This window comes from Hypanus sabinus, unplaced genomic scaffold, assembly GCF_030144855.1.
Source record: "Hypanus sabinus isolate sHypSab1 unplaced genomic scaffold, sHypSab1.hap1 scaffold_368, whole genome shotgun sequence".
Taxonomy (NCBI): Eukaryota; Metazoa; Chordata; class Chondrichthyes; order Myliobatiformes; family Dasyatidae; genus Hypanus; species Hypanus sabinus.
In genome coordinates, this window is record NW_026781264.1 from 198,473 (window position 1) to 224,132 (window position 25,660).

Consider the following 25,660-nt stretch of genomic DNA (forward strand, 5'->3'; position numbering starts at 1 on the left):
CCCTCCACTCGTCACGTGATCCCGTTTTACCGCAGATCGGAAGCATCTGCGAATTTTTCTGAGGCCCCGCCCACCGCTCGATGACGCAATTAGCACATTGCGCATGCTCACATTCCCGGGCTAGTCCGTGCTATTTTTTTCGTTCTTTGTGAAAGCGGGTCGGCGGTGAGATCGGGATGCGGAGGGGGTTCTCGCCGTCTTGGACGGGGTGCCGAAGACGGATTATTCTCTGCGGGGCAACACCAAAAATTTTCTTTCGGTGAGTATTGAAGCCGGTCCCGATCGGGGAGTTCTGACGTTGGGTAGTGAGTTAACTTTCCCGAACTCGAAACAAGAGAAAATCTGCAGTTGCTGGAAATGCGAGTAACGCGCACAAAATGCTGGAGGAACTCAGCAGGCCGGGCAGCATCTAGGAGAAGAGTACAGTCGACGTTACCGGCCGAAACCCTTCGGCAGGACTGGAGAATGAAAGGTGGGGGAGGAGAAGGGAGAGAGAAACACAAGGTGATCGGTGAAACCTGAAGGGGGAGGGGATGAACTTTCCCGAACTGGCGGCCTCGCCTCGCTTCCTTCACAGAATCTGCCGGGGTCAGTCCGGGTTGTGAGACCTTCACAACGAACCGTCTGAGATGAGCCGCCGCTCAGCCCCTGTTGTTCTGGTCCTATTAGCATGATGACGTAAAACATATTTCCATATTGTTACTGACAGAGAAATGTATAATTTGTGTTCCGTGTGTTAACTGAATGTACTTGCCTGTGATGCTGCCACAGTGTTTCTCTGTTCCTGTACCTTCCCGTACTTGTGCACTTGGCAATAAATTCAACAGGTCCTGCGAAAATTCGGTGAGATTTGATTAGTGATAATCAACTTTGCAGCTCGGTCGGTGGAATGTAGAGGCATGTTAATGTAGACACTGTTAAATGCAAAACCCTGAACAGTGTTAATGATCAGAGGAATCTTGGAGTCCGAGATCATCGCTCCCTGAAAGAAACCGCACAGATTGATCGGGTGGTTAAGAAGGCAAATGGTGTGGTTGTAGCGGTGTGCTACAGGCAGCGCTAAAATAACGACACGGGAGTTGGTAAACTGCAGTCAAAGATAACTTTATTCGAACTCAACAGCCTTGTTTTAAAGCCTCCTTCAACCCGCCCCCCGTGGGCGCGGATGCTCCAAAATACACGTACTCACAAACCCCCGTAGGCTATCTCCCTTAGCCGGAACGCTGGCTAATTGTGAGCCGGTTCGGGTGTGCCAGGAAATGGGTCGCCACATGGTTGTATTTATCATTGAGTTCAAAAGTCGGGAAGTTATGTTGCAGCTTTATAAGATTAATTAGGCCACATCTGGAGTGTTTTATACAGTTGTGGTGGCTATCATTCTCTGAAGGATGTCGGGGCTTTGGAGCGGGTGCAGAAGAGGTTTACCAGGACACTGCCTGGAATAGAGGGCCTGAGCTACAACGGGAGGCTGGACAACCTTATGTTGTTTACTCTGGAGCCGTGCCGGCTGGGCTGAGACTGAATAGACGTTTATAAGATTAATTAGGCCACATCTGGTGTGTTTTATACAGTTGTGGTGGCTATCATTCTCTGAAGGATATCGGGGCTTTGGAGCGGGTGCAGAAGAGGTTTACCAGGACACTGCCTGGAATAGAGGGCCTGAGCTACAACGGGAGGGTTAGGGTTAGGCCACATCTGGAGTGTTTTATACAGTTGTGGTGGCTATCATTCTCTGAAGGATATCGGGGCTTTGGAGCGGGTGCAGAAGAGGTTTACCAGGACACTGCCTGGAATAGAGGGCCTGAACTATAACGGAAGGCTGGACAACCTTATGTTGTTTACTCTGGAGCCGTGCCGGCTGGGGTGAGACTGAATAGACGTTTATAAGATTACCAAAGGATTAGAAACAGTGTCTCAGAAAGTCTCTGACTAACCACATGATCAATGCCTCTCATAAACTTATATACCTCTTTCAAGTCACCTCTCATCCTCTGTCACTCCAAGGAGAGAAGGCCGAGTTCACTCAACCTATTCTCATAAGGCATGCTCCCCAATCCAGGCAACATACTTTTAACTCTCTTCTGCACCCTTTCTAAGGTTTCCACATTCTTCCTGTAGTGAGGTGACCAGAATTGAGCACAGTGGAGTGTGACCAAGGTCCTATATAGCTGCAACAAAAACTCTCGGCTCCTAAACTCAACACACAATTAATAAAGGTCAATGCACGGTAGACCATAGAGTCAACCTGCATATCAGACTTGAGTGTCCTATGGACTCGGATCCCAAGATCCCTCTGATCCTCCACACTGTGAAGAGTCTTCCCATTAATGCGAAATTCTGCCATCATGTTCGACCTAACAAATTGAACAACTTCAAGCTTATCCGGGTTGAACTCCATTTGGGACTTCTCAGCCCAGTTTTGCATCCTTTCAGTGTCCCACTGTGACCTCTGACAGCCCCGCACACTATCCACAACACTCCCAACATTTGTGTCATCAGTAAATTTACTAACACATCCCTTCACTTCCTCATCAAGGTCATTTATAAAAATCACGGCGATTAATGGTCCCAGATATAAGTATACTGTAAATTTTTATTATTTTGTTTTTTTTTCTTCTATATCATGTATTACATTGAAATGCTGTTGCACAGTTAACAGATTTTACACCACATGCTGGTGATAATAAACGATTATGAATCTGAGTGGATAGACAATGCTATTGTCCTGGGGATTGAAATGTCTAATACACTTAAGGTGAGACCAGATGTAAGCGACGTTTGTGTCTTTCCACAGAGTGTTGGGAGCTGGACCCTCTGCCTGGGGTGGGAGACCCCACTAGTTACGTGATCCTGTTTGCCCCTCCGATTTATCCGCAGATGTACAATCTCTTCACGCATGCTCACTGTTTCCGGGTGGGTGGTGTTTTCCTTTCTGTTCAGCCTTCAATGTTTAACGTTCAGTGAGTTTTGTTCATAGTAACAATTAATAGAAATGTTTGGTTCTCCTTTTTATTGTTTATCGGCTTCATTATCTTTGATGTTAAAGTTAGACATGTGATGAGAGATTTATTGGAAGAAAATCCCCAAATGGAAGCAAACCATGACTGAAGACGAGTGAAACAGCCCGAGGATTGAGAACATCAACTGGAGAGAACCCAAATGACTTGGAGATTCCATTGATATAGTCAGGAGAAAGTTTGGTGAGTCTCATTTACTCAAACACTGGTCCTTTAGACATTACATACCTGTACAAAGGAAGGTAGGAAATAGTTGGAGTGGGACTGAATGTGCCCAGAAGAACCAGTTATGCCTCTGTCAGACCCAGTTCCAATCACTCCAGGTCTGGTAATGTGCTTCCAGCAGCCCAGCCCTTTGAAACCACTCCCATTCCCTCACAGTGGTCACTCAGTTCAAGATCTCTCATCCTCTGATGTAGCTTTTGGTCAGTTCTGAGTGGGGAGAGGGAAAGAGAGGGGAGTGTTTATACTGACTGTCTTTCAAAAACAGTAATTGTTTGAACTTGCTGCAAACTCTCTCCCCATACCCTGTACTTTCTCAACTAAATTATTGACATAGATGACAAGTAGCAATGGGTGTAACCCCAGGGAATGTCACTAAGCACGGGACTCGAGTCCAAGAAACAGGCTGTCACCATAACACTCTGCCTCCCACCAATCGTCTGTTTGCAGACTCTGGGGCTCTGTAACAAACTCAATGTTAACAGGAAGATTAGTCAGTGATTAAGATGATGAGGGAATTGTGGCCTCCTGAAAGGACACGTGAGCTGATCTGTCTGATTCATTGGACCAGATCCACCCTCGATGATAACGTAATTTACCTCTTGCCCATCCACCCAGGTCATGTTACTTCTGATCACCCACAGTACCCCAACCACCCTCTGTCCCGCCAGTGGCTCCAAACCCTTCTGACCATTCACCCCACACCGACTCACTGACAGGCCCCCTTCACTCACATCCACCCTCCCAAGCTGGAGGGGAACCACAACAAACTGATCCCGCAATCCCGACTCGGGCGCAAATCTAAAAGACTGGAGAACCCGGTGGCTCCAGCTGTCTGGATCGATCCAAGCCCATTCCCACTGCAACCGGCCCTCGATTTACACAAACCCGAGATTAACTCTTTCCTCACCGCTACCTGAACATGAGAAACACCAGCATCACCTGGGGTTGGCATTCCACTGTGATTTGCTGTTGGTCCTCGTATGCTGTGAAACTCCCCACTGTTGGACATGTAGACCAGAACCGTATACGTTAAGACTCCCCACTGTCAGATATGTTGACCAGAACCGTACGTGTTAGAGCTCCCCACTGTCGGATATGTTGACCAGAATCATACACAGTAAATGTCAAGGCATGGAACCATAATCCCACGGTGGATTTGTTCAGTGACATGTGAACATACGTGATTAACGACCCTGCAACTGGGGACTGAATAAATAGTTAGCCTAACAATTCTAATCAGACACACCATCTTCTCACCTTTCTCCCTCATCCCTGTCTACGTACCCCGTTTCCCTCACCACTCCTCCTCACGGTCCCTCTTCATCCTCCTGCCCTCTACTCCAGACCTCCCTTTTTATTCAGTCTCTCCCTCGCCATCTCGCCTCTCCCTCACCCCCTTCCATATCATCGCCCCCTCAATCATTCTTGCTTCCTCCCCACCTCTACGCTCCCCTTCACTCTTCTCTATCTGCCTCAGTGACACTGCTACTTGACCATTCTCTCACTCTCTTTCACCTTCTGCCTTCCCCTCTCCATCTCCCCCTCTCTCATGCACCCTCTCACTTCAATCAAATTTGTCTCTCTCACTCAGTCACCTCCACCACTCTGTAACCTCCATTTCCAGCTCTCATCCTCTCTTCCTCTCTCCCTGCATCCCACCCTCCCCCTCTCTCAAACACTCTCCCTGCCTGCTCCTGTATCCCACATTGTCTTCCCCTCTTTATCACCCTCTAAATCTACCACTCATCCCACATGTTCTCCCTCTTTGCTCCCTGTCAGTCCTCCTCCTCACCCCCACCACCCCCATCACACCGTGCTCACCACCTCATCCGATACAGTGGTATGTAAACAGCTGGGCACCACTGGTCAAACATTCTGTTACTGTGAATAATTTAGTGTGTAGAAGGTGAACTGATCTCCAAAAGTCTTAAACACGAAACATTCTTTTCAACACTTTAAGCAAGATTAGTGTATTATTTCTGTTTTGTACAATTTTAGAGTGGAAAAAAAAGGAAAGGAGCACCATGGATAAGTTTGGGCACCCCAAGAGATTTGAGCTCTCAGATAACTTTTACGAAGGTCTCTGACCTGAATTAGCATGTTAGGGCTATGGCTTGTTCACAGTCATCATTAGGACAGGCCAGGTTATGCAAATCACAAAGCTTTATAAATACCCTGTCTCTTCAAACCCTGTTCCAACAATCAGCAGCCATTGCCTCCTCTAAGCAGCTGCCTAGTACTTGAAAAGTTAAAATAAATGATGCTCACATAGCAGGAGAAGGCTATAAGAAGATAGCAAAGCAATTTCAGGTTGCCGTTTCCTCAGTTCACAATGTAATTAAGAAATGGCAGTTAACAGGAACAGAGGAGGGCAAGTTGATGTCTGGAAGACCAAGAAAGCTTTTTGAGAGAACTACTCGTAGGACTGCTAGAAAGGCAAATCAAAACCCCCATTTGACTGTAAAAAAAATTCAGGAAGATTTAGCAGACTCTGGAGTGGTTGTGCACTGTTCTACTGTGCAGCGACACCTGCACAAATATGACCTTCATGGAAGAGTCATCGGAAGAAAACCTTTCCTCCGTTGTCACTACAAAATTCAGCATCAGAGGTTTTTCTCACATTGAGGGAGAGTTTGTTTTCTTGACACCAGACAGATGTTGTTCAGACCTCAGACAAAGTCAGCAATCAAATGCTTGAGCATGGTGCGATAAATGTGTTGAGCTGTGGAAATCATGATCCAAGAAGCATTGTAGGAAAGCCAGATAAGCCCAGGGCATGGATTTACGATATCGTAGGCATTACTGGGAATTGGTTGAGGGATTACTGGGAACAGTCTGAGGGATTTAGAGGAACAAATTTGTAGAGAGTTCACAGACTACACCAAAAAACAAAAGTTGATATAGTAAGTGATTTTAACTTTACATGGGACTCCCATACTGTAAAAGGACTAGATGAGGTAGAGTTTGTCAAATGTGCCTCAAGCAGTACGTAAAACATCCGGCGTAGAAGTGTGCAATAAGCTGTTGGGAAATAATCCAGGGCTGGTGACAGAAATTAGTGTATGGGAACACTTCATGTCTAGTGATCCTAATGCCATGAGATTCCAAGAAAATATGGAAAAACAGAGGCCTGGACTTCTCTTGAGATTTTAAATTGGAGAAAGATCAATTTTATGGTCTTTGCAAGGATTTGACAAGTGTGGATTGGAACAGGCTGTTTTCTGGCAAAGGAGTACTTGGTAAGTGGGGGTTCTTCAGAAGTGAAATTTTGAGTGTGTAGAGTTTGCATGTGCCTGCCAAAATAAAAGGTGAAAGGTAACTGGTGCAGGGAACCTTTGTTTTCAAGAGATATCGAGGCCCTGGATATTTTGTTCATCTAAATTCCTCAGGCTGTTGGGTGCTACCAAGACACATTAATGACTACAATATCATATTTCCACACCCAGAGCTCATCTGACTTTCTTTAGTTGTCTTCTCTTCGTTTCTAAAAGATTATTTAACCTCTCTTTGGCTTTTATGTTGGTTTTGGATTCTCATTTCAGCCAAGGTTGAGTCCTCCTACCTTTCCAATGCTTCCACTTCTTTGGGATGTGTCTATCACTCAGCTCCCGAGTTGCTCCCAGAGACTCCAGCCATTGCTGCTCCATCATCACTCCTACCAGGTTCCCCTTCCAGTCAAGTTTGGCCAGCTTCTCTGTCACAGAAACATGGAGAAGGTCAGAACAGGAACATGCCCACTCTTGGCGAACAGAATGGTGACCTATACAGGAGACAAAATAGATGGGGGAGGTTTTAAATAGTAGTTTTGCATCTGTATTTGCTCAGGAGATGGACACAGAGTCGATAGAAGTGAGTCAAAGCAGCATCAACTTCATGGACCTTGTACACATTACAGAGGTGGAGGTGTTTGCTGTCTTAAGGCAAATTAGCATGGATAAATCCCCAAGGCCTGACAAGTTGTTTCTCAGGACCCTGCGGAAGACAAGTGCAGAAATTTTCGGGGTCCAAGCTCAGATATTTAAATCATCCTTAGTGACAGGTGAGGTACTGGAGGATTGGAGGACAGCCAAGGTTGTTCCGCTGTTCAAGAAAGGCTCTAAGGATAAATGAGAAAACTTTATGTTAGTGAGCTTGACATCAGTAGTGGGAAAAGTATTAGAATATATGTGCAGGAGCTGGATATGTAAGTATTTGGATAGATGTGGACTGATTAAGGATAGACAGCATGGTTTTGTGCATGGTAGGACATGTCTAGCCAATCTTATAGAGTCTCTGGAGGAAGTTTTCAGGAAAGTGGATGAAGGCAAGACAGCTGATTTTTTCTCCATGGGAACTTGACAAAGTCACATATGGGAGGTTGGTCAAGGAGGTTCTGTCACTCAGCATTCAAGATGAGATAGTAAATTGGATGAGGCAATGGTTTTGGGAGATATTTAAGGAAAGGTACGCTGCAACCGGTGTTTCTCCAGTTAACGGACGATTTCCCTCCATGCCTCTCTGGCATCATGGGCAACCGCGTACGAGGCAAGTTACAGCAGTGGTTCCAAAGAAATCAGCAGCCCGTAACCCAGCTCCCCTGGAAAGTGTCCAGGGGAGCTGGCTGGATTCAAACTCAGGTTCATCCTGAAGTCCGGCACGGTTGCCACTGTGCCACCAGCCAGATCCGGACATTTCTTTTCAATATTGTTATTGATTTTCTTACATAAAAGAATACCGAGTAACTTAAGTGTGTGTGTATATATATACACTATATAATAATATATATATAATATAAATATAATATATATAATAATCTATAAAAATGATAAAATGGTACTAAATACAGTATATTAGAAACTGTATATTAGAAAAAATCTAATCCGCTACCAACAAAAAGCTGCTTGGTAAAAAAAAAGAAAAAAAGGAAAAACATCCTTATCATTATAAATAAATAGATGATAATATTAGCCAACATCCGTACGTAACAACAAATCAAATGCTTTGAAAATAATTCAAAAATGGTCCCCATTATGTTTGAAAGTCTTTGATTCAGAAATTGAACACCAAATCTGTTCTAAATTTAAGCATGATGTAACATCACGTAGCCACTGATCAGGTATTTCCAAAATCATATCTTGCCCTCCAACATTACCAAATAAGGCAGTCAAAAGATTAGGCTTAAAATTAACCTTAAAAAGTGCAGAAAAGGTTTGAAATACTTCCTTTCAGTATTTTTGAAGTCTCGGCCATATCCGAAACATATGAATCAATGAAGCTACTCCATAGTTGCATCTGTCAAAATAGGGAGACATATCTGAATAAAAACGAGAGAGCTTATCCTTAGTCATATGGGCCCTATGGACTACTTTAAATTGTAGGAGGGAATGGCAGGCATATAACGATGAAGTATTAACCAATTTAAAAATTTCATTCTAGATGTTGAAGTCTGCAAATCTTGTTCCCAGAGATTTTAATTTTGTCTAAAGGAACATTTCTCATTCTCAACAGCAAGCCACAAATATTGGATATTGAACCATTCTGAAAAGGTTTCAGATTAAAAATTACATCTAATAAATTTTTATCTGGACTTTTTGGAAATGTATGCAATTGAGACTGCAGAAAGTCCCTAATTTGCAGACATTAAAAAAAATAGGTTTTTGGTAAGCTCTATTTAGCTGAGAATTGCTCAAGCGAAAAGGCTTCCTCCAACTAACAAATCCTGGAAGCAGTTAATACCTAGTCTATCCCATTCTTTAAAAACTACATCAATCAAAGAAGGGTTAAAAATAGTTAGAAAAAATAGGACTTGATAGCAAATGTCTCATTAAAACAAAATATTTTCTAAATTTTATCCACATCCTCAAAGTATGTTTAACTACCAATCTGTCAGGTAGTTTACTTAAAGATAAAGGAAGTGAAGATCCAAGAAGAGAAATAATAGAGAATTTATGAACAGAATTAGCTTCTATAGAAACCCAAACAGGACAGTCCTCATGGTTAATATAGTATGACCAAAATGTGAGGTTCCATATATTGCCTGCCCAGCAATAAATCATAAAATTTGGTAAAGCTAAACCTCCATTCTTTTTTGTCTTTTGAAAATGAAATTGATTTTGTCTAGAAAGTTGATGTTTCCATATATAGGAAGATAGGGGAGAGTCAAGAGAATCAAAATAGGATTGAGGAATAAAGATGGGTGAGGCCTGAAAATGGTATATAAATTTAGGTAAGATTCATTTTAATAGAATTGATTCAGCCAATCAACGATAATGAAAGTGGCAACCATTTTGAAAGTGTCCTTTTAACGTAACTCAATAGAGTGAAAAAATTCCTTTAAACAGTAGCTTATAAATCTTAGTAATTATTACAGCAAAATTGATTTCTTATAGATTTAAAAGCAAGGTTAGTATGAATGGGTACCAAATTTTTCAAAGGAAGAAGTTCACTCTTACGTAAATTTAGATTATATCCTGAAAATTGGCTGAAACAAGAAAGTAAAGAAAGCACAGAAGTTTTGACATTAGAAATATAAAGTAGTACGTCATCGGCATAGAACAAAACTTTGTGACTAATACCTCACCTTAATATCCCAGTGATACCGTGAGATACTCTAAAGGCAATAGCTAAGTGTTCTAAGGCCAGATCAAAGAGCAATGGACTCAAAGGGCAACCTCAAAGGACCAGACTGGATTTATTAAAGATTAATATTCTCATTTCCCTATTCGTCTTTTATTAAATGTCATTTATTCTCCTTCTAAAGAGACATTGGAATGTGTGACATCCTTAGATGCTGAGAAGGCCTTTGATTGGGTTGAATGGAATTATCTATTTAAAACATAAGAAAATTTAATTTTGGGCCTGATTTTATTCAATGGTTTAAATTATTTTATTTATATCCTTCTGCTCGGGTTTTAACTAATTCTCAGAATTACAAGCCATTTATCTCCAATGTTGAACTAGACAAGGTCAGGAGATATTTACATGGCATTAAGTCTATGGCACTTTAAATTAATAGTACATAAAAGAAAATCCCAGCTGTATGTCAACAAAAGCTACTTGCGTGAGAGTGTTTCAGTTACTGTGGAGCCAGGCACCCATGCAGCTCAAGGGGAATGGGGAATACTACCAATGGAGAGAGTCAAACTGAGCCAAGTAACAGGCTGGAGATGGCAGAAATGCCCCATACTTATAGAGCATCAGAGAGTTTGATGGTCATTCCAGATACCAACACTGTGACCAGTTAGAAGATGATTTCTCTCTCCAGCTTGCGTTGAACCATACTGTAACAGTGTGAGCTCATCTGAAATGTTGTCCTTCACCCACTGATGAATTTTTAAATCTTTACAGGTTAAAAATGACAAGGAATTTGTCTATGGAAATTCAAACATAGCACCCCAGTTTTGCTGTCTCGGTCTAGATATTTAAGAAGTGGAGCAAGGGATTTACTCGATCATCCTTCCTGCTCATACTGTGGAGAGGGATTCACTTGGTCATCTGACTAACTGGCACGCCCATCATTTTACACAGGGGAGAGGCCATTCACCTGCTCAGACAGTGGGAGTGCATTCACTCGGTCATCTCAACTGAAGGTACTTAAGCAAGTTCACACTGGGACAAGGCCATTCACCTGTTCTGTGTGTGAGAAGGGGTTCAGTCGGTCATCCCACCTGTGGACACACCAGTCAGATCACACTGGGCAAAGGTTGCTCAACTGCTGAATTTGTGGGAAAGTGTTCACTCAGTCATCTGATCTAATGGCTCACCAGCAAGTTCACACTGGAGAGAGGCCATTCACCTGCTCAGACTGTGGGAAGGGATTCACCCGGTCATCTCACCTATTGATTCACCAGAGAGTTCACACTAGGCAGAGGCCATTTACCTGCTCAGACTGTGGGAAGGGATTCACTCGGTCATCCCATCTGAAGGTACATCAGTTAGTTCACACTGGGGAGAGGCCATTCACCTGCTCAGACTGTGGGAAGGGATTCACTCAGTCATCACACCTATTGAGACACCAGACAGTTCACACTAGGCAGAGGCCATTCACCTGTTCAGACTGTGGGAAGGGATTCACTCGGTCATCCCATCTGAAGGTACATCAGTTAGTTCACACTGGGGAAAGGCCATTCAGCTGCTCAGTCTGTGGGAAGAGGTTCACTCGGTCATCCAACCTGAAGTTACATCAGCGAGTTCACACTGGAGAGAGGCCATTCACCTGCTCAGACTGTGGGAAGGGATTCACTCAGTCATCTAAACTGAAGTTACATCAGTTAGTTCACACTGGGGAGAGGCCATTCACCTGCTCAGAATGTGAGAAGGGATTCATTCGGTCATCTGACCTACTGGTACATCAGCGAGTTCACACTGGGGAGAGGCCATTCACCTGCTCAGAATGTGGGAAGGGATTCACTCGGTCATCTGACCTACTGCAACATCAGCGAGTTCACACTGGGGAGAGGCCATTCACCTGCTCAGAATGTGGGAAGGGATTCACTCGGTCATCTGACCTACTGAGACACCAGTCAGTTCACACTGGGTAGAGGCTGATCACCTACTTAGACTCTGGGAGGAGATTCTCTCGGTCATCTCACCTTTATGTGCATCATTGAGTTCACACTGGGGAGAGGCCGTTCAACTGCTGTGAATGTGGGGAAGGATTCACTCTGTAATCTAACCTTGTGACACACTGCCGGGTTCAGACTGGAGAGAAACTTTCAATAAGCTGCATGCTGCATATTTGTTCATCACCATTGCTAAATGTAATTTCAAGAGTGACTCGTAAATTATTGCTGCTGATCACCACACCCAGTTCTGCACCCTGGTCACTGGGCATGGGAGGAGTTTCTTCTGCTGCACATTCACCTTTAATGGACTGGAGTTTAATATTCTGGATATGAGAGAAATAAGTCAGTTTTATTTAAAACTGTCTCCAGTACTTGGTGAATTTATAACACACCTAGCGTACAGTAGAGAGCCAACTCAGGCTGGCTGGATGGTGCCAGTGACTCTGTTCCAGGACAGTCATTTTCATTTTTTCAACTTTTTTATTGATTTCCAGTAAAAAATATACAAATCAGTGGAAAGGTTTAGCAAACAGAGAATACAATAGACATATAAAGAGCAATAAAGAAAAGTATATATTGTCAAAATCAGATAGGTTTAATGTTATGCAGTTATATATACAGTATAATAAAAAAAAACAAAACTCCTCTTAACAAATCGTTAAAAAAATTGGAAAATTTTATTTATATGCAGGAAAACAACACTAAACTAAATTGGAACAAAAGAAAAGAAAAGAAAAGAAAGATTGGGCAGTCCAATTGAGGATAAAATTAGAAGAAAAACAAAGAGAAATGCAACCTTCCAGTCACCTCCAAACTTTCACGGATAAGGAGTTTCCCGAAAGAGAATAAAGAAAAAATAAATTAAATCATATGAAAATATTGAATAAAGGGTGACCAGACTTGCTCAAAATTAAAAGATGTATCAAACGTCCAGCTTCTAATTTTCTCCAAGCTCAGATATGACATAATGAAGGTGAGCCAATAGAAAACAGTAGAGGATTAGATTCTTTCCAATATAACAAGACAGTACTCCTAGTCAGTGAAGTTGAAAAGGCTATCACATGCTGAGCGGAAGCAGATACTCTGCCTATTTCCTCTGGAATAATCCCAAAAATTCCCGTAGGAGAAATTGGGTTGAACATCCACATCTATAACTTTAGACAATATTCTAAACACATCTCTCCAAAAATTATTTAAGCTTATACATGACCAAAACTTATGAGTTAGAGCAGCTACCTCTATGGTATATCTGTCACAAATAGGGCTTATATTAGGAAATATATGCACCAATTTATCTTGGCCCTATGTACTATCTTAAACTGAATAGAGAGTCAATTTAGGCCTGCTGGACCCTGCCAGTGATTCTGTCCCACGAATCCTTTTAAATCCTCCCCTGTTGTTCACCTCGTGTTCCCCCTGTAGGATGGGTTCCAAACAGTCACCACTCTGTGGGTGAAAAGGTTCCCCTTGAATTTTCTCCAGACAGTTGAGCTGACTGCAGTTCTGTCTGAGATGTTCTTTGCCCCTGAAATCTCTGAGCTGAGGAAGAATGACATTTGGATTTGCTCTCCTTATTCATGGCTCATTTCCTCATTATGGGTCATTTTCCGTGCTTCTGAAGGGTTGTTAGAAGACATCACTGTTCTCTAAAGACTGAAAGCAGAATGCGAAAACATTGGTTGGATGTTCAAAGGAGCAGGGTCAGAAACCAGAGGTGAGTCTGCACAGGGCAGAGTTTGGGGCTCTGGACGATGGTTGATGTAAGAACGTATCACAAAGAGAAGGAAATCAGCAGCTGGGTGTGGCAATAAATGACAGAGTAGTAACATTTGGAAGCTGATTGACAGAGAAAATAATTTGTCTGACCAATGACACAAACAATACCTGTGGTGAGGTGCTCCACTTGTCAAGGAACGTGTGTGTTCAGAATTGTTATATCTATTGAGGGATTTGCTTGTTTATCCTGTAATATTATATCCGGATGGTTATTATGGATTGTCCTATCTGTAATAATGTATCGATTATCATATATATATATACTGTGAGATTTTGACTAAGTGGATCAGGCTGGAAATAATTGTACCTTAATTAGGTTAACATGGTCATTCATCCGTTTGTATTTTAAAGCAAGATTTTGGTGAATGATATTTGCCACTTGATTGCAGCTGCATAATTAATCAGATTGAGTTCAACTGCCGCAGGATCCTGGAATGTGTTGGATTGTGTCTGGTTTCTCTTAGCATTTTCTGCATTGATTGCCTTGTTTGTATTGTATGTATTTTTGATTTTTTTCCCCGCTTTTGTTAACCACCTTGTCCTGTATTTCCGCAAGGAATCCTTCTGTTTCTGGGAAGAGGTCTCCAACTCTCAGTCAGGTGCTCGATATTTCCTTTTCACCATCTCATCTGCTCAGATCATTGGGATGTCTCCCATGGAGGGTCATACTCATTCCACTAGTTCATGTTTTCTTCCACAGTGATGATTCGTTTTTCTGAGGTAGCTTCTCATTTAAGTTTCCTGGTCTGTATTTCTTATCACAATTGCATATACATATATGGAGTGCTGAATCATGTTCAAATTCAATTGTAATCTAAGATGATGGCGCGACGGAGCTTGCAGCGGCCATTCCGGAGCTGATTATCAGTTATTTGTCAAGCGGGGTGCCGTGCGCCATCATAATCGGGTGAAAAACGGACGTGGGAGCACGGAGGAACATCTGGAAATCTCCAGAAGACCACTTTCGTTGCTGCTGCTGCTGTGCGGTCCGGGACTCAGCTGGGAAGAACAGGCACCCAGTCTTCGGAGTCGCGTTGGCGGGGCCGTCTTAATACGCTCGGCAGAGGATGGTGCTCGGAGAAGCTGTGCCGGAGGGGATGGTCTTTGGCTCGGAGGTGTGTGCTGTGTCTGCGAGGCTGAGTCGGGCGGCGCCGTGGAAGCCCTTCTGCCGCCTGCGTGGGATGGCGAGTCTGTCGGGACCCTGGGGACTTGTGGAAACTCTGTGGTGGTTTCTGTTGAACTTATAGTCCTTTAACATCTTTGGACTACTTTTACTGTGCCCATGGTCTGTTTTTTTAATGAATTATGCTATTGTTTGCACTGTTGTAACTATGTGGTTTTGTGCAGGTCTTGTAGCTTTAGTTTTTGGTCTTGTTTTGTCTGGTAGCTTTGGAGCTCCTTTCCGGGGAACGTGCTAAGATAGTAACGCGATATTAATACGCAGCAGCCTCTCCAGACTCTGGATTGGGGATTGCCAAAGGTTATGTGGATTTTCCGGTGTAGTCTGTTTTGTCCTGTGCTTTTGTGATATCATTCTGGAGGAACGTTGTCTCATTTTTTTAACTGCATTGCGTTTGTGGTTTCTAAATGACAAACTGAATCTGAATATAATAACGTGTTTTGATTTACTTTGTTTATTTGTGCGTGGCTCATCGGAGGATGTTGTCCTTTCTTTCATAAGTAGTTGTGTGTTGTTTGTGCTGCTGTTCTTTACAACCCGGCTTGGAGAAACCTTGTCTAGTTTGTCGGAGTGCATGTGTATTATTAAATGACAGTAAACTCGACTGGAGTTAGCTAGGCCACACCAGCCTCCGAGAAAAACATAGACTGACTGCCCAAACCATGTTCAAACAAAAGAAAGGTGAGGAATCTCAGAGTCTATATCCTCACCTAGACAGCCAGTGCCCAGGCAGGAATCAGGTCTGGACAAAGTTTTCCCGTCTTTGTGACTCCTTTCCTTGACGGCACTCCTTCTAACCGTCATTCACGCTCTCCCTTCCTCCGAACATTATTCACGACCATCACCCTCGCTCTGTCTCTCTGGCATCGAACCGCCATCCCTACGGATGAAATTCACTAATATAAGGTTTACAGGGCTGTATGTTGCTTAAGCTTTGGGAGATTGTGGATTTCTGCGTTTTCCACGAAATAATATCGTGCCTGTCACTTCTGTTCCTCAGAACCATAATACAGCTGCGCAAATGAGATGAGTTTAAACCGATGAACAATAAGTCATGAAAATAAACATTGTGAACTAACTCCTTTGTTCTGCTAAGATTTCACACACCTCTCTGCTACTAGATATAAAGAGCAGCATTATACTTGTACCTTAAGAGTTCCACGCATGTGGACTCTCCGTGATAGCATGTTAAATAGAAGATTTGCCAACTGAACTTGATTCTTCAACATCTCTGACAATTTGCCTTAGCTAAGCAGGATGCCAACAAAATGGTTTCGGACGATGGAGTAACTGTGGGTGGGAATGGCAACTTCGAGTTAGCTACCCGTTGGGTGATCCGCTTTGAGCCTCCTGGCCCATGACCGGGTAGAAAGGACGGCATCGGCAAGATCAAGTCGGAAGGACCGCAGCATTGTGTGAAGTATTGTGGGAATTAAGGACGTGAGGATCCGGATCCTAGTCCCACCCAAGATGTTTCCGATTAGTAAACAAATCCAACGAGTATAAATAAGTCTTCAACAGGCGAACGGAACGAAATGTCGTTCACGCTTGTGCTTGCGACTGACCGTCTTTCCTTTGCAGGAGCAGGTAAGTAGATTGAAGGCGGATGGGAAGCAGTGACAGTAATGTTGATCAGGAATGCGGGGGAGAGAGTTTCCTGTAAACATAATGATGAAAACCAGGTAAGTAGATTGAAGGAAGATGGTAAGTAACGATAGTAAAGATTGCTGACAGAAATGCGGGGTGAGTTTTCTCTGTAAAGGTAAAGAAAAACAATGAGAAAGTTGCACCGGCAGATGGAACGAGTACAGAAATCCCGGGGAGAGCCGCTGGTGCCGCCAGTCTCCACTGCTGATGATGGCTAGTTGGAAAGTGGAAATACTAGACATGTGATTCCTTTTACCAGTGACTTGTGTGGTTGGACACAAGGACGGTGGCTCTATGGGAGTCTTTTGAGATAAAGAAAATTAAATATTTTAAACGAGATCCTGTTCGAGGAGACGGAGACACTACGCGGGATTTAATAAAGTGTTTTGATTTATGCAATTTACTTTGTTATTTTGAGCCTGGTCAACGGAGTATGTTGTCTTTGTTTTCCTAAGTATCTGTGGGTTGTGTGTGTCCTGGGTCAAACCTTGACTTGAGAAAAGGCTGGTGGTAGCTAAGCGACATCAGTCTCCGAAACCAATAAATAGACCGACTCTGCAGAAGACGTCCGAACAGAAGAACCGGGAGGTGTCTCGGGGCTTATATCCTCACCCAGAGAGTCTGAGAGAGCCCGAGCCCGCCCCGGATTCAGATCTGATCGATGTTTTACTGTTCGCAGAAGCTGTACGACAGAATCAAACACCCCGACCCGTCTGATAATGCCCAGGCAACCGAAGCCGACGAGCAGAAGGGGGATAAGGACAAGACAAGGAACTATCCAAGGAAAGATGAGCCTATTTTAAGGGTCCTCTGTCCACTGGCGGAAGGGACTAAAAATCAAATGGGACATGAATATAATTTGCGTATTTAACCCGGAAACGGGAAGCGAATCAGAATAGATCCTGTTACACAATATCCAAAAGAAAATGTTTGCCCCGTCGCGGTAATCCGGCCGTGAGCCATGTCCGAGGTGCAAGCTAAGGGACAAATTTGTAAGATTTATAACCCCTTGCCTGGAAATGTTCAGATGTTATTGAAAGTGGTGTGTGGGACCGACTTGGACGGCAGTGCAAGGAAATTTTGAAGTCCCCAGCGGAATAAAGTGAGATACAATAATGATGGAGATAACGTTACTAATGGAAAGTGGTTAAAGGGCACCGTGTAAGGCTGCCATGATGGGGAAGCCATAGTGACTCTGAAGAGGTTGCCAGGTGCAGACAAAAAACATGAGAAAATATGACTGACTGTGCTTCCCGTTTCCTTGACAGCTGGGAATCATCTGCTGGAATAGACTTGCAGGACAACTCTGCATTACCGAGCAGACAGTCCAGACATTCTTAAACTGCCTAACGACGCTGATTGTCTACGGCAGTGTATTCCAACATGCCGACCTCTAATGCATTTCCAACGCACCGCCTGACACATTGAAACATCTCGGCTGAACCATCACCAGAAGCTCCTTTCCGTGTTTCACAGAGCAGAAACTCTTTCTCTGACCGGGCGCATCTATTACGGTCCAGAAGACACAGTGGCAGAACTGTTTATGAGTGAAGACCAGAATGAGCGGTTTAAATTGCCAAACCGGACTTCTCATGTCACGATTGCCATCAAACTCCCTGCAACTCCTGAACTACTCGAACCCGTGCTTCAGACTTTACAGGGTTAAACCGCACACAGTCTACATCACTGCCAAATAATAACGCTACTCTACAATTTCATTCCGGATATTTAATCTTCGCCCTTTTCAGCGTTAAAATAAAGTTTGACTGCTTGCTCCCCCTCCTTCGCCCGAGCGTGTCGTACACCTTTTGCTTTCGCAGTCACCTCCCTCCCTGTGGTCGGTACACAAGAACCATGTGGGATTGTATATTCCGCCCCACTACAGGAAGACCAATGCTGTTCCACCCTCTATACGGAAATATAATTTGTCAACGGAGGGGTCACCTCCCTCCCTGTGGTCGATACACAAGAACCATGTTTGATTGTACATTCCGCCCCACCACAGGAAGACCAATGCTGTTCCACCCTCTATATGGAAATATAATTTGTCACCGGAGGCAGTGAAAGGTATGGAGCCTGGCACAGAAGCGCTGTTGGATCAGGAAGTGCTGTTCCCAACCTGTATTCCATGTAATTCCCCTGTTCCACCAATTCCAAACGCAAGTCATGGTAATGAGTGATTTTTTTTTAACAGATCTAAGTGCTATTAACAAGATAGTTGTACCTCTTGGTCCCGTCGAGCCCGATGCTGACGTCATCATCTCCATATTCCTGCCGCGTCTGATGTTGTTCTGTTATAGACCCTGTTCTGCCTTTCTCTCCATACCATTATACAGGGACAGTCAGTGTTTGATTGCTTTCACTTACAGTGGTGGACAGTGAACTCGGACCAGGATGCATCATGGGTAAACTGAGAGCCCCTCGGTTTATGCCGCAGCAATAACACGGGATTTAAGCGCCCAGCGGTTGCCAGCGGAAAGTAGAAATTTACAAACTGCCGATTATCACTCTCGGCCGAGTTAATTGCGAAAAAATGACGTTGCGGCTCTGTTGCCAAGCCTGGCTGGAAAGAAACAAAAGGTATCCCTCAATAAATGTCAGCCCACTCTACAGGATTTGGGAAACATGGTTTCTCAAGGAACTGAGCAAATTGCCAAAGACCTAATTGCAGCTTTTATTGATGCGCCACTTCCCCGCACCCGAACTGAAATGTTTCCCGTTTTGTGAATGGTCAATTACTGTAGGCATTGGATTCCTGAATATCGAATGATGGAGGCTTCTCCTCGACAAGCCTCATTACCGAGCATGTCTGACGAAATACAGTGGAGTCAGGAAATGAACACAGTCTTTAATGCTCTTAACACTGTTTTGTCAACCGTCCCTGCTTTGGGCATATCTGACTATCCAGCTCCTTTCCAATTGTTTGTAAATAAGCACAAAGGGTTTGGATTGGCAATTTAACACAACGACATCGGGGTCTCAGACAACCCGTTGCATATTATTCATTCCAATTACCACCAGTTGTAAGTGGCATGCCTGTTTGTCTAAAATCTGTCGTTGACCCTGCAGTTGTGGTGGAAAAGTCTAATCCTATTGTATTGGATCACCCTGATGAAGGGTCTGGGCCCGAATCGTCACTGTTTACTCTTTTACTCAGAGGCTGCCTGACCTGCTGAGTTCCTCCAGGATTTTGTGTCCATTACTTTGATTTCCAGCATCTGCAGATTTCCTCTTGTTTGTGATTGGACTCAGACAGCAGTCAACAACAGAAGGAGATGTGCTGCATTGACACAACAAAGTTAACCCCGGGTCACTACCATCTCCAGATACAATGGTCTTGTCATTTAATCTTGCCAGGCGGTTGTGTTGTAGTCACTAAACCTCTCAAACTGTTTGGGTGTTAAATTGACCAAGACTAGTACGAAGTCCCTTCGGATTCAAACTGATTTCGTGTTCAAGGGGTGGACGGAGATGGGACATAATCGTTACGTATCACTGGAACAGTTATGTGTAATAAAGTGTTGAGTTACTAATGACTGGCGCGAACCGCATAAATCAATCCTGCTCTCGAAAAGTTACCTGTCGCGTCAACTCTTACTTCCGTCAAACTCCGGGCGTGTAGAATCACCGGAGTTGTACAAGGCTGGTCGGTTGCAGGACAGACATCGGTGCGACGGAACTGGAAATGCAACGGAGTGTGTAATGTTCGGTCAGAGAGCGGTACAACACCATTTAAAGTAATTCTGCGATATTTCTCTGTGTGGCTTTCCGCATCAGATAATCAGTGTAAAAGATACAGGGTCCGAACCCTCAGACACGAGGTATTTGACATTTTTAACATGGTGATGAACTATAAGCACAGATGACTGAAATATTAATGGGTATTTAATCTACTGTACCTTACAAGCTGAGCGTTTCCAGTGATTTATGTCTGAATTCGGATTTCCAGTACCATTCTTTTTCCCAAAAATCGATTACACTTGCAGATGGAGATCACTTCGTTCAGAAAGAGAAACAGAGGAGAGGTTGAAGAAAAGGGAATTGATCCACCCTGATTGAAGAAACCCGGAGAAAAGCACAGAGGGCAACACCAAAACGAAGAATGAGATGTCACGGAGAGAATGAAAATAAAACGGGCGGGACCTGACTGGACCGTCCCGGATAGTTCCCGAGTTCAACAGAGCGGCCACCGGGGTGAATTCCCCCTGAGGCGCGTCTCACATAATTTTCAGGAGTCTGATGAAGGACAATTTTCATATTTACGGGGTAAACAGCGAGTGAAATGTATCACCACTAAACGCTTGCGCATTTCAGAGCGCTCAGTTGTTACCCATGGTTCTACATATCGGCAAGTGGATAGATTATGAAGGAAAATGGCGATTGATTTAATTCCACTGCAGAAACAAGCTGGTTGCTCTACAACCTAACGAATTTGTCACTCTGCTGCAGTGTGAGAGTGTGGGTTTCATTCTGCATCTGTCAGTCTCTGTTACAGTGAGAGAGTGTGGGTTTCATTCTGTATCTGTCAGTCTGTGCTACAGTGTGAGAGTGTGGGTTTCATTCTGTATCTGTCAGTCACTGTTACAGTGTGAGAGTGAATTTCGTTCTGTATCTGTCAGTCTCTGTTACAGTGTGAGAGTGTGGGTTTCATTCTGTATCTGTCAGTCACTGTTACAGTGTGAGAGTGAATTTCATTCTGTATCTGTCAGTCTCTGTTACAGTGTGGGAGCGTGGGTTTCGTTCTGTATCTGTCAGTCTCTACTATCGTGTAAGTGTGGGGTTCGTTCTGCAACTGTCTGCTCCAGGGTTACTGGTGTTGTCTCAGTCCCGTACCTCTGAATAGGAATTCGAGGGAAGCTCAGATCTGACTTATGGAATCATGTAAAGTTCCGCATTGCAGCAGGAGGTTGACTGATGAACTCTGAGAATCTGTTGTCAGTGTTACGTCACTGCACAGCCGGGAACGTCCCGCTCGTCAGGGACGTGGCTGGCGGGAGAGCTTGTTCCAGTGATGCAAGACACCGTGTCCTATGTTACCCCCGTCAGTGCAGAAGACCGAGATGAATGTAAGTGAATGGACCGAAGATGGTGAACAGACTGATACCGAATGAGACTAAACTCTGATGACTGTACATGCCCCGTATCCCTTCAATCACTGGATGCTCATGTGCTTTGACTGAATATTTACCGTTATGGGAATCTAGAGGTTATTTCCCAATAGAAGGGAAACCTTTGTCATCAGCTCCCTTGTTGAAGTAAATATTTGAGAAGGCAAGAGAAAACACTGATCGATTAAAAAGGTGGAGGTTCACTTAAAGATATCCCCAGAAAGGAGCAGGAAGGCTGGAGAGTTATTCATAACTGGAATCAACTTGGGTGATGAAAGTGAGTGCAGATGTAGAGGTAGGGATGACTGCAAATCCAGCAAACTCTACACTTATAGACTTAGTTATTACACTGCAATAGGATCAGGAGTGAGCAAAAGTACAAACGGGAGAGGATTCTGAAGTTTGGGAAAATTCGATTGGATACAGGCACCAATCTGGATTATACTTGATAGTGCTAAATTTGAGGAGCGGGATTGTGAAAGAAACCAGTTGATGTACTTGCACCGTGACATTTGTGGACATCAAGGATCAGATAGAACTGTGGAGCATTTGAAGAATCTGTGTTGTTGGCCAAATCTGCGAGGAGTTGCACATTATTGCAAGAATTGTTTGATTTGTCCCCAGTGAGAAACCAGATAAATCGGCTAGAAATGCATTTTCAGGATACGCCCCGTAGAAGGACCTTTTGTTAACTTGCAGGGTTATTCTGTTGGATCTTCAGCTCCATCCTCAGGAGGACCGAAATATATCATCGAGATAGTGGATGCGTTCACCAGGTGGATAGAGGCTTCCACAACTAGATAATGAAAACCGCTGACGTTACAGCCAGGATTTTGTTGGACAGAGTTTCTACCCGTTGGGGATTGCAAAGCTCTCTCGCGACACAAGTTGGTATCCCTTATCCACCACAATAGAGTGCAATTGCTGAAAGGATGAGCAGAACTTTAAAGACAATGTTATGCAAAATGAAATGGTTGGAAACTCTCTTTGGGTTAGATTTATCACAGACCCGGTATGATGGCATTGGAAAGGACAAATGCAAGCAGCAATTAATTGACTCTATTAAGGTAGCTCATTATGATGCCGCCATTAATAGGGGACGGAGGAAACAGCAAAACAAAGTTTATTTCGAGGTGCGAACAAAACTGCGGGAGTCGGAAATAGGACAGAAAGTTAGTAACTCACTACATCAGCCAAGCCCCTTGAGAGCTTCGCGATTTGCAGGCACATATGATGTCGCTGACAAAGCAATTCCATCAGTATATTGAATCCAGTCCGCTCCAAACAAGTTGGGGTGATATCATATTAACCAACGTAAACCCCTTGGAGATACTCAATGTCCTCTGGTAGCTGAGTTCCAGAAAACATATTGTCCAGAAAACAGGATGTCCTGGACCGAGATGAGATGATCCTCTTAGAATTATGTCTCAGGTAATTGATGGTGACGTGGACGGAGGAGTTGGGCAACCATTTCCAGATTGCCCCCGGAGGATGAGGATTATTTACATCTTTGCACTCGCCCGAGCTAAGGTGGAGTCAATGGAAGAGAGAAACAGAAGAGAGAACGTGTTTGTTCCGTGGTCTTCTGGAAATAAAGTGGTGGATAATTTATCTGATATGACTGGATTTTAACAAGGCGTTAAGTTTAACGATGGTAGGACCATTCATAACGTCAGAAGGTTTGGTATCCAGGTACACAGAAGGCAAAGGTTAGTTGTGGATGGAAAATGTTCTCCCCGGATGTCCATGAGCAGTGGAGTCCTGCAGAGATATGTTCTGAGACCTCCGGATTGTTGTGTTTTTATGAATGATTTGGATGAGGAGGTGGAAGGGTGGTTTATTGTATTTTCAGAGATTACGGTGCAATTACGGATAGTATAGAAGGTTGTCACAGATTACCAACAGGACGGTGGCAGGACGCAGAACACCGCTGAGCAGTTACAGATGGAGTTCAACCCGGAAACGTAGGGAATGATTCACTTTTTGAAGGATGGATTTGATGGAAGAGGTAATACTTTCTGGAGTCAACCGAGGGCCGCACATCAGTACAAGATCCACAATGGAAACAGAGTGGTGAGACTTCCTCCAATAAGCCGAGGGCCGCTCATCGGGACGAGAACCACAACAGGCATTGAGCGGTGCACTGCAGGAGCAGAAGGAAGTGTGATTGGCAGGTGAGCTTGACCACGTCCGCTGTTCTGCACATACTCACAGTGACGCTCAAAAGGCTATAGACCTGAAAGTAAATCAGGAGTAAATAAATACAACTTTGTGGCAAATAATAGAACAGCCTGGGAACCTGCGGATAGATCACAGATTTGAATTACTACTTTTATTCAAACTGAGAATGATAGAGTTTTGGCAGGTTTGAGAATATCTTTAAAGTTAAATAAACGGCATCGCACGCCACGGGAATGGGAGGTCAAGTCATTCACTGGTAGAGGTCAGGTTCCTGGCAAACGGCCCATGTGTGCGTTGGAAAATATTGTTCTTCAAACTGTCCATAGCCTTTGCTACTTTCCTGAACACAGGTTCGCTTTTTGATCACACGTCTCTGGAATATCGCTGTGGATCTTTAAAAGTGTTTGGAGGACCATAAGTACAGTGTTATTGTAATATATGTCAGCTGTCATTATCAATTCCACCACTCAAAGAGCATGGAATGACTGCAACGAGCGAAAGAAAAGAATGAGCGAATGTTCCCCTTTTAATAAAGAAGTGTTCTCCATTTCAGCCGCCAGAACAAACTCCTTCCCTCAATTTCAGAAGTGAATGGGCACGGTCAAAAATTACGAAGTAAATCGACTTCAAGATGAATGCTTATCTTAAAGCAAGAATGTTATAAAAATATGCTGTTTAAACAGCTGATGACCGGTCTCATGGAAAATAACCCGGAGAAAAGCACATCGTATTTTGGTTTAAAGTAAATAGATTGCAATATCCCTTGAAGAGTCAAATTCATAACAAGGGAACAGTGAGTAAAAATAGTTTAACGTAAGTGTTTGTGCAGTTAGGTGTCACTAATGTCTCTGACGTGATAGCCACGCTAATTGCCTCAGTGGAATTGCTAATTGCTCTCACCTCAATAAAAGTTTGCTTAACCGATCACCAGTCCATCTGAGCAGCTGAATCGCTCCGTACAACTGAACGCTGCTTCTGACGGAATATGGGATATGCGGCGATTTTCTACATCGCGGCCATTTTCTATCCCACACTTGTAGCGGTTGGTGTCCCCGGTAAGATGCCGGAGCTGGTCACTTTATGTATGGTGGCGTGGTTGTTCTGCTGCGGTATCCGCACTGTTACTGAGCACAGATGCTACCGCCGGCTGAAACGTGTTTCCGGAATGGAGGATTTCGGAACCTGATTGTTTTATTTTCATTTTCCCTATTTTGGCCGCAGTGATTTTTTTTTTTTGTCAATTACGTTCGTGCCGATATTGACATTGTTTCAGAATTTCACCTCGCTATACTTTCTGAGCTGATGCTGGTATATGTTATTCTAGGTCCGAGTTTCTATCTGTGCAGACACTTCCACCTTATAACAACGTGGCAGCTTATTTAAATGACGTTCCAGTCTATTTTCGACACGTAGGTCTGTTCTTCTGTAAGTCAGTAAATGAGAACTCGTGCTTGAGATCTCCTTAATGGCACTTTGACACCGCTACAAATAATCCCGTCTGTTCTTTCACTTCTAATAATGGCAAAGGTGTTGTTTACAGGAGCGATCGACTGATCACCGGTCCGTGAGTCGTGGAACTCGGATGCCTCGCTCTAAACTGTGGGGAGGTCGTCAATCCACTGACACTCACATCCGTCATTGTCCTCCAGCCGGAGAGCAGCGACGGAGACAGCACACACTGGATTCCCGCTTTCCTCTTCCAAACAGACCATACCTGGGGGCATTCAGAGAGTTGCTGCTGACCATATTTTAATTTTGCTTTCCAATTTCTTGAGGGTAATTTAACGGCGATTGTGGTCCTCTGTCGGGGAAAATGCGGACTCTCCAAATGCATCACCCGTTACCTGGTTGGAATGGCAACAGCGGATCTGATGGTGATTATCGTTGTTGTTTTAGTGGAAAAGACCAACAATATCTACATTTATTTTAATTGTATTTCCATTTTCCAATTTATTGCAGTTAATTTAACGGCGATTGTGTTCC

General features: G+C 43.8%; 2 protein-coding genes across 10 annotated transcripts in view; one reads left to right on the plus strand and one right to left on the minus strand.

Annotated features, from left to right (window-relative positions):
- The window catches only part of LOC132388633 (zinc finger protein 420-like), a 148,934-nt gene that overhangs the window by 37,433 nt on the left and 85,841 nt on the right, over positions 1 to 25,660 (minus strand). The window contains exon 4 of one of the 4 annotated variants that reach the window (XR_009510290.1): positions 3,117 to 3,245. The exons of the other annotated variants lie outside the window; for them this stretch is intronic. The gene's annotated coding sequence lies outside the window, so the exon portion shown is untranslated. Of the gene's footprint in view, positions 1 to 3,116; positions 3,246 to 25,660 lie in introns of those variants that run through there. 4 annotated transcript variants of the gene reach the window in all.
- LOC132388638 (zinc finger protein 239-like) lies at positions 130 to 15,106 on the plus strand. Of its 6 annotated transcripts, XR_009510294.1 has the most exons (5): positions 130 to 259; positions 2,795 to 2,913; positions 3,051 to 3,200; positions 10,569 to 10,810; positions 14,118 to 15,102. XR_009510294.1 is itself a non-coding variant. In XM_059961006.1 (2 exons), exon 2 carries the CDS (start codon positions 10,976 to 10,978, stop codon positions 11,759 to 11,761), a length of 786 nt encoding a protein of 261 aa, XP_059816989.1. In that variant the 5' UTR covers positions 3,067 to 3,200; positions 10,569 to 10,975; the 3' UTR covers positions 11,762 to 12,437. The 6 variants fall into 6 exon arrangements, 1 of the variants encoding a protein (XP_059816989.1); XR_009510296.1 differs by lacking the exon at positions 2,795 to 2,913 and having other exon boundaries at positions 14,118 to 15,101; XR_009510292.1 differs by lacking the exon at positions 2,795 to 2,913 and having other exon boundaries at positions 3,047 to 3,200; positions 14,118 to 15,100.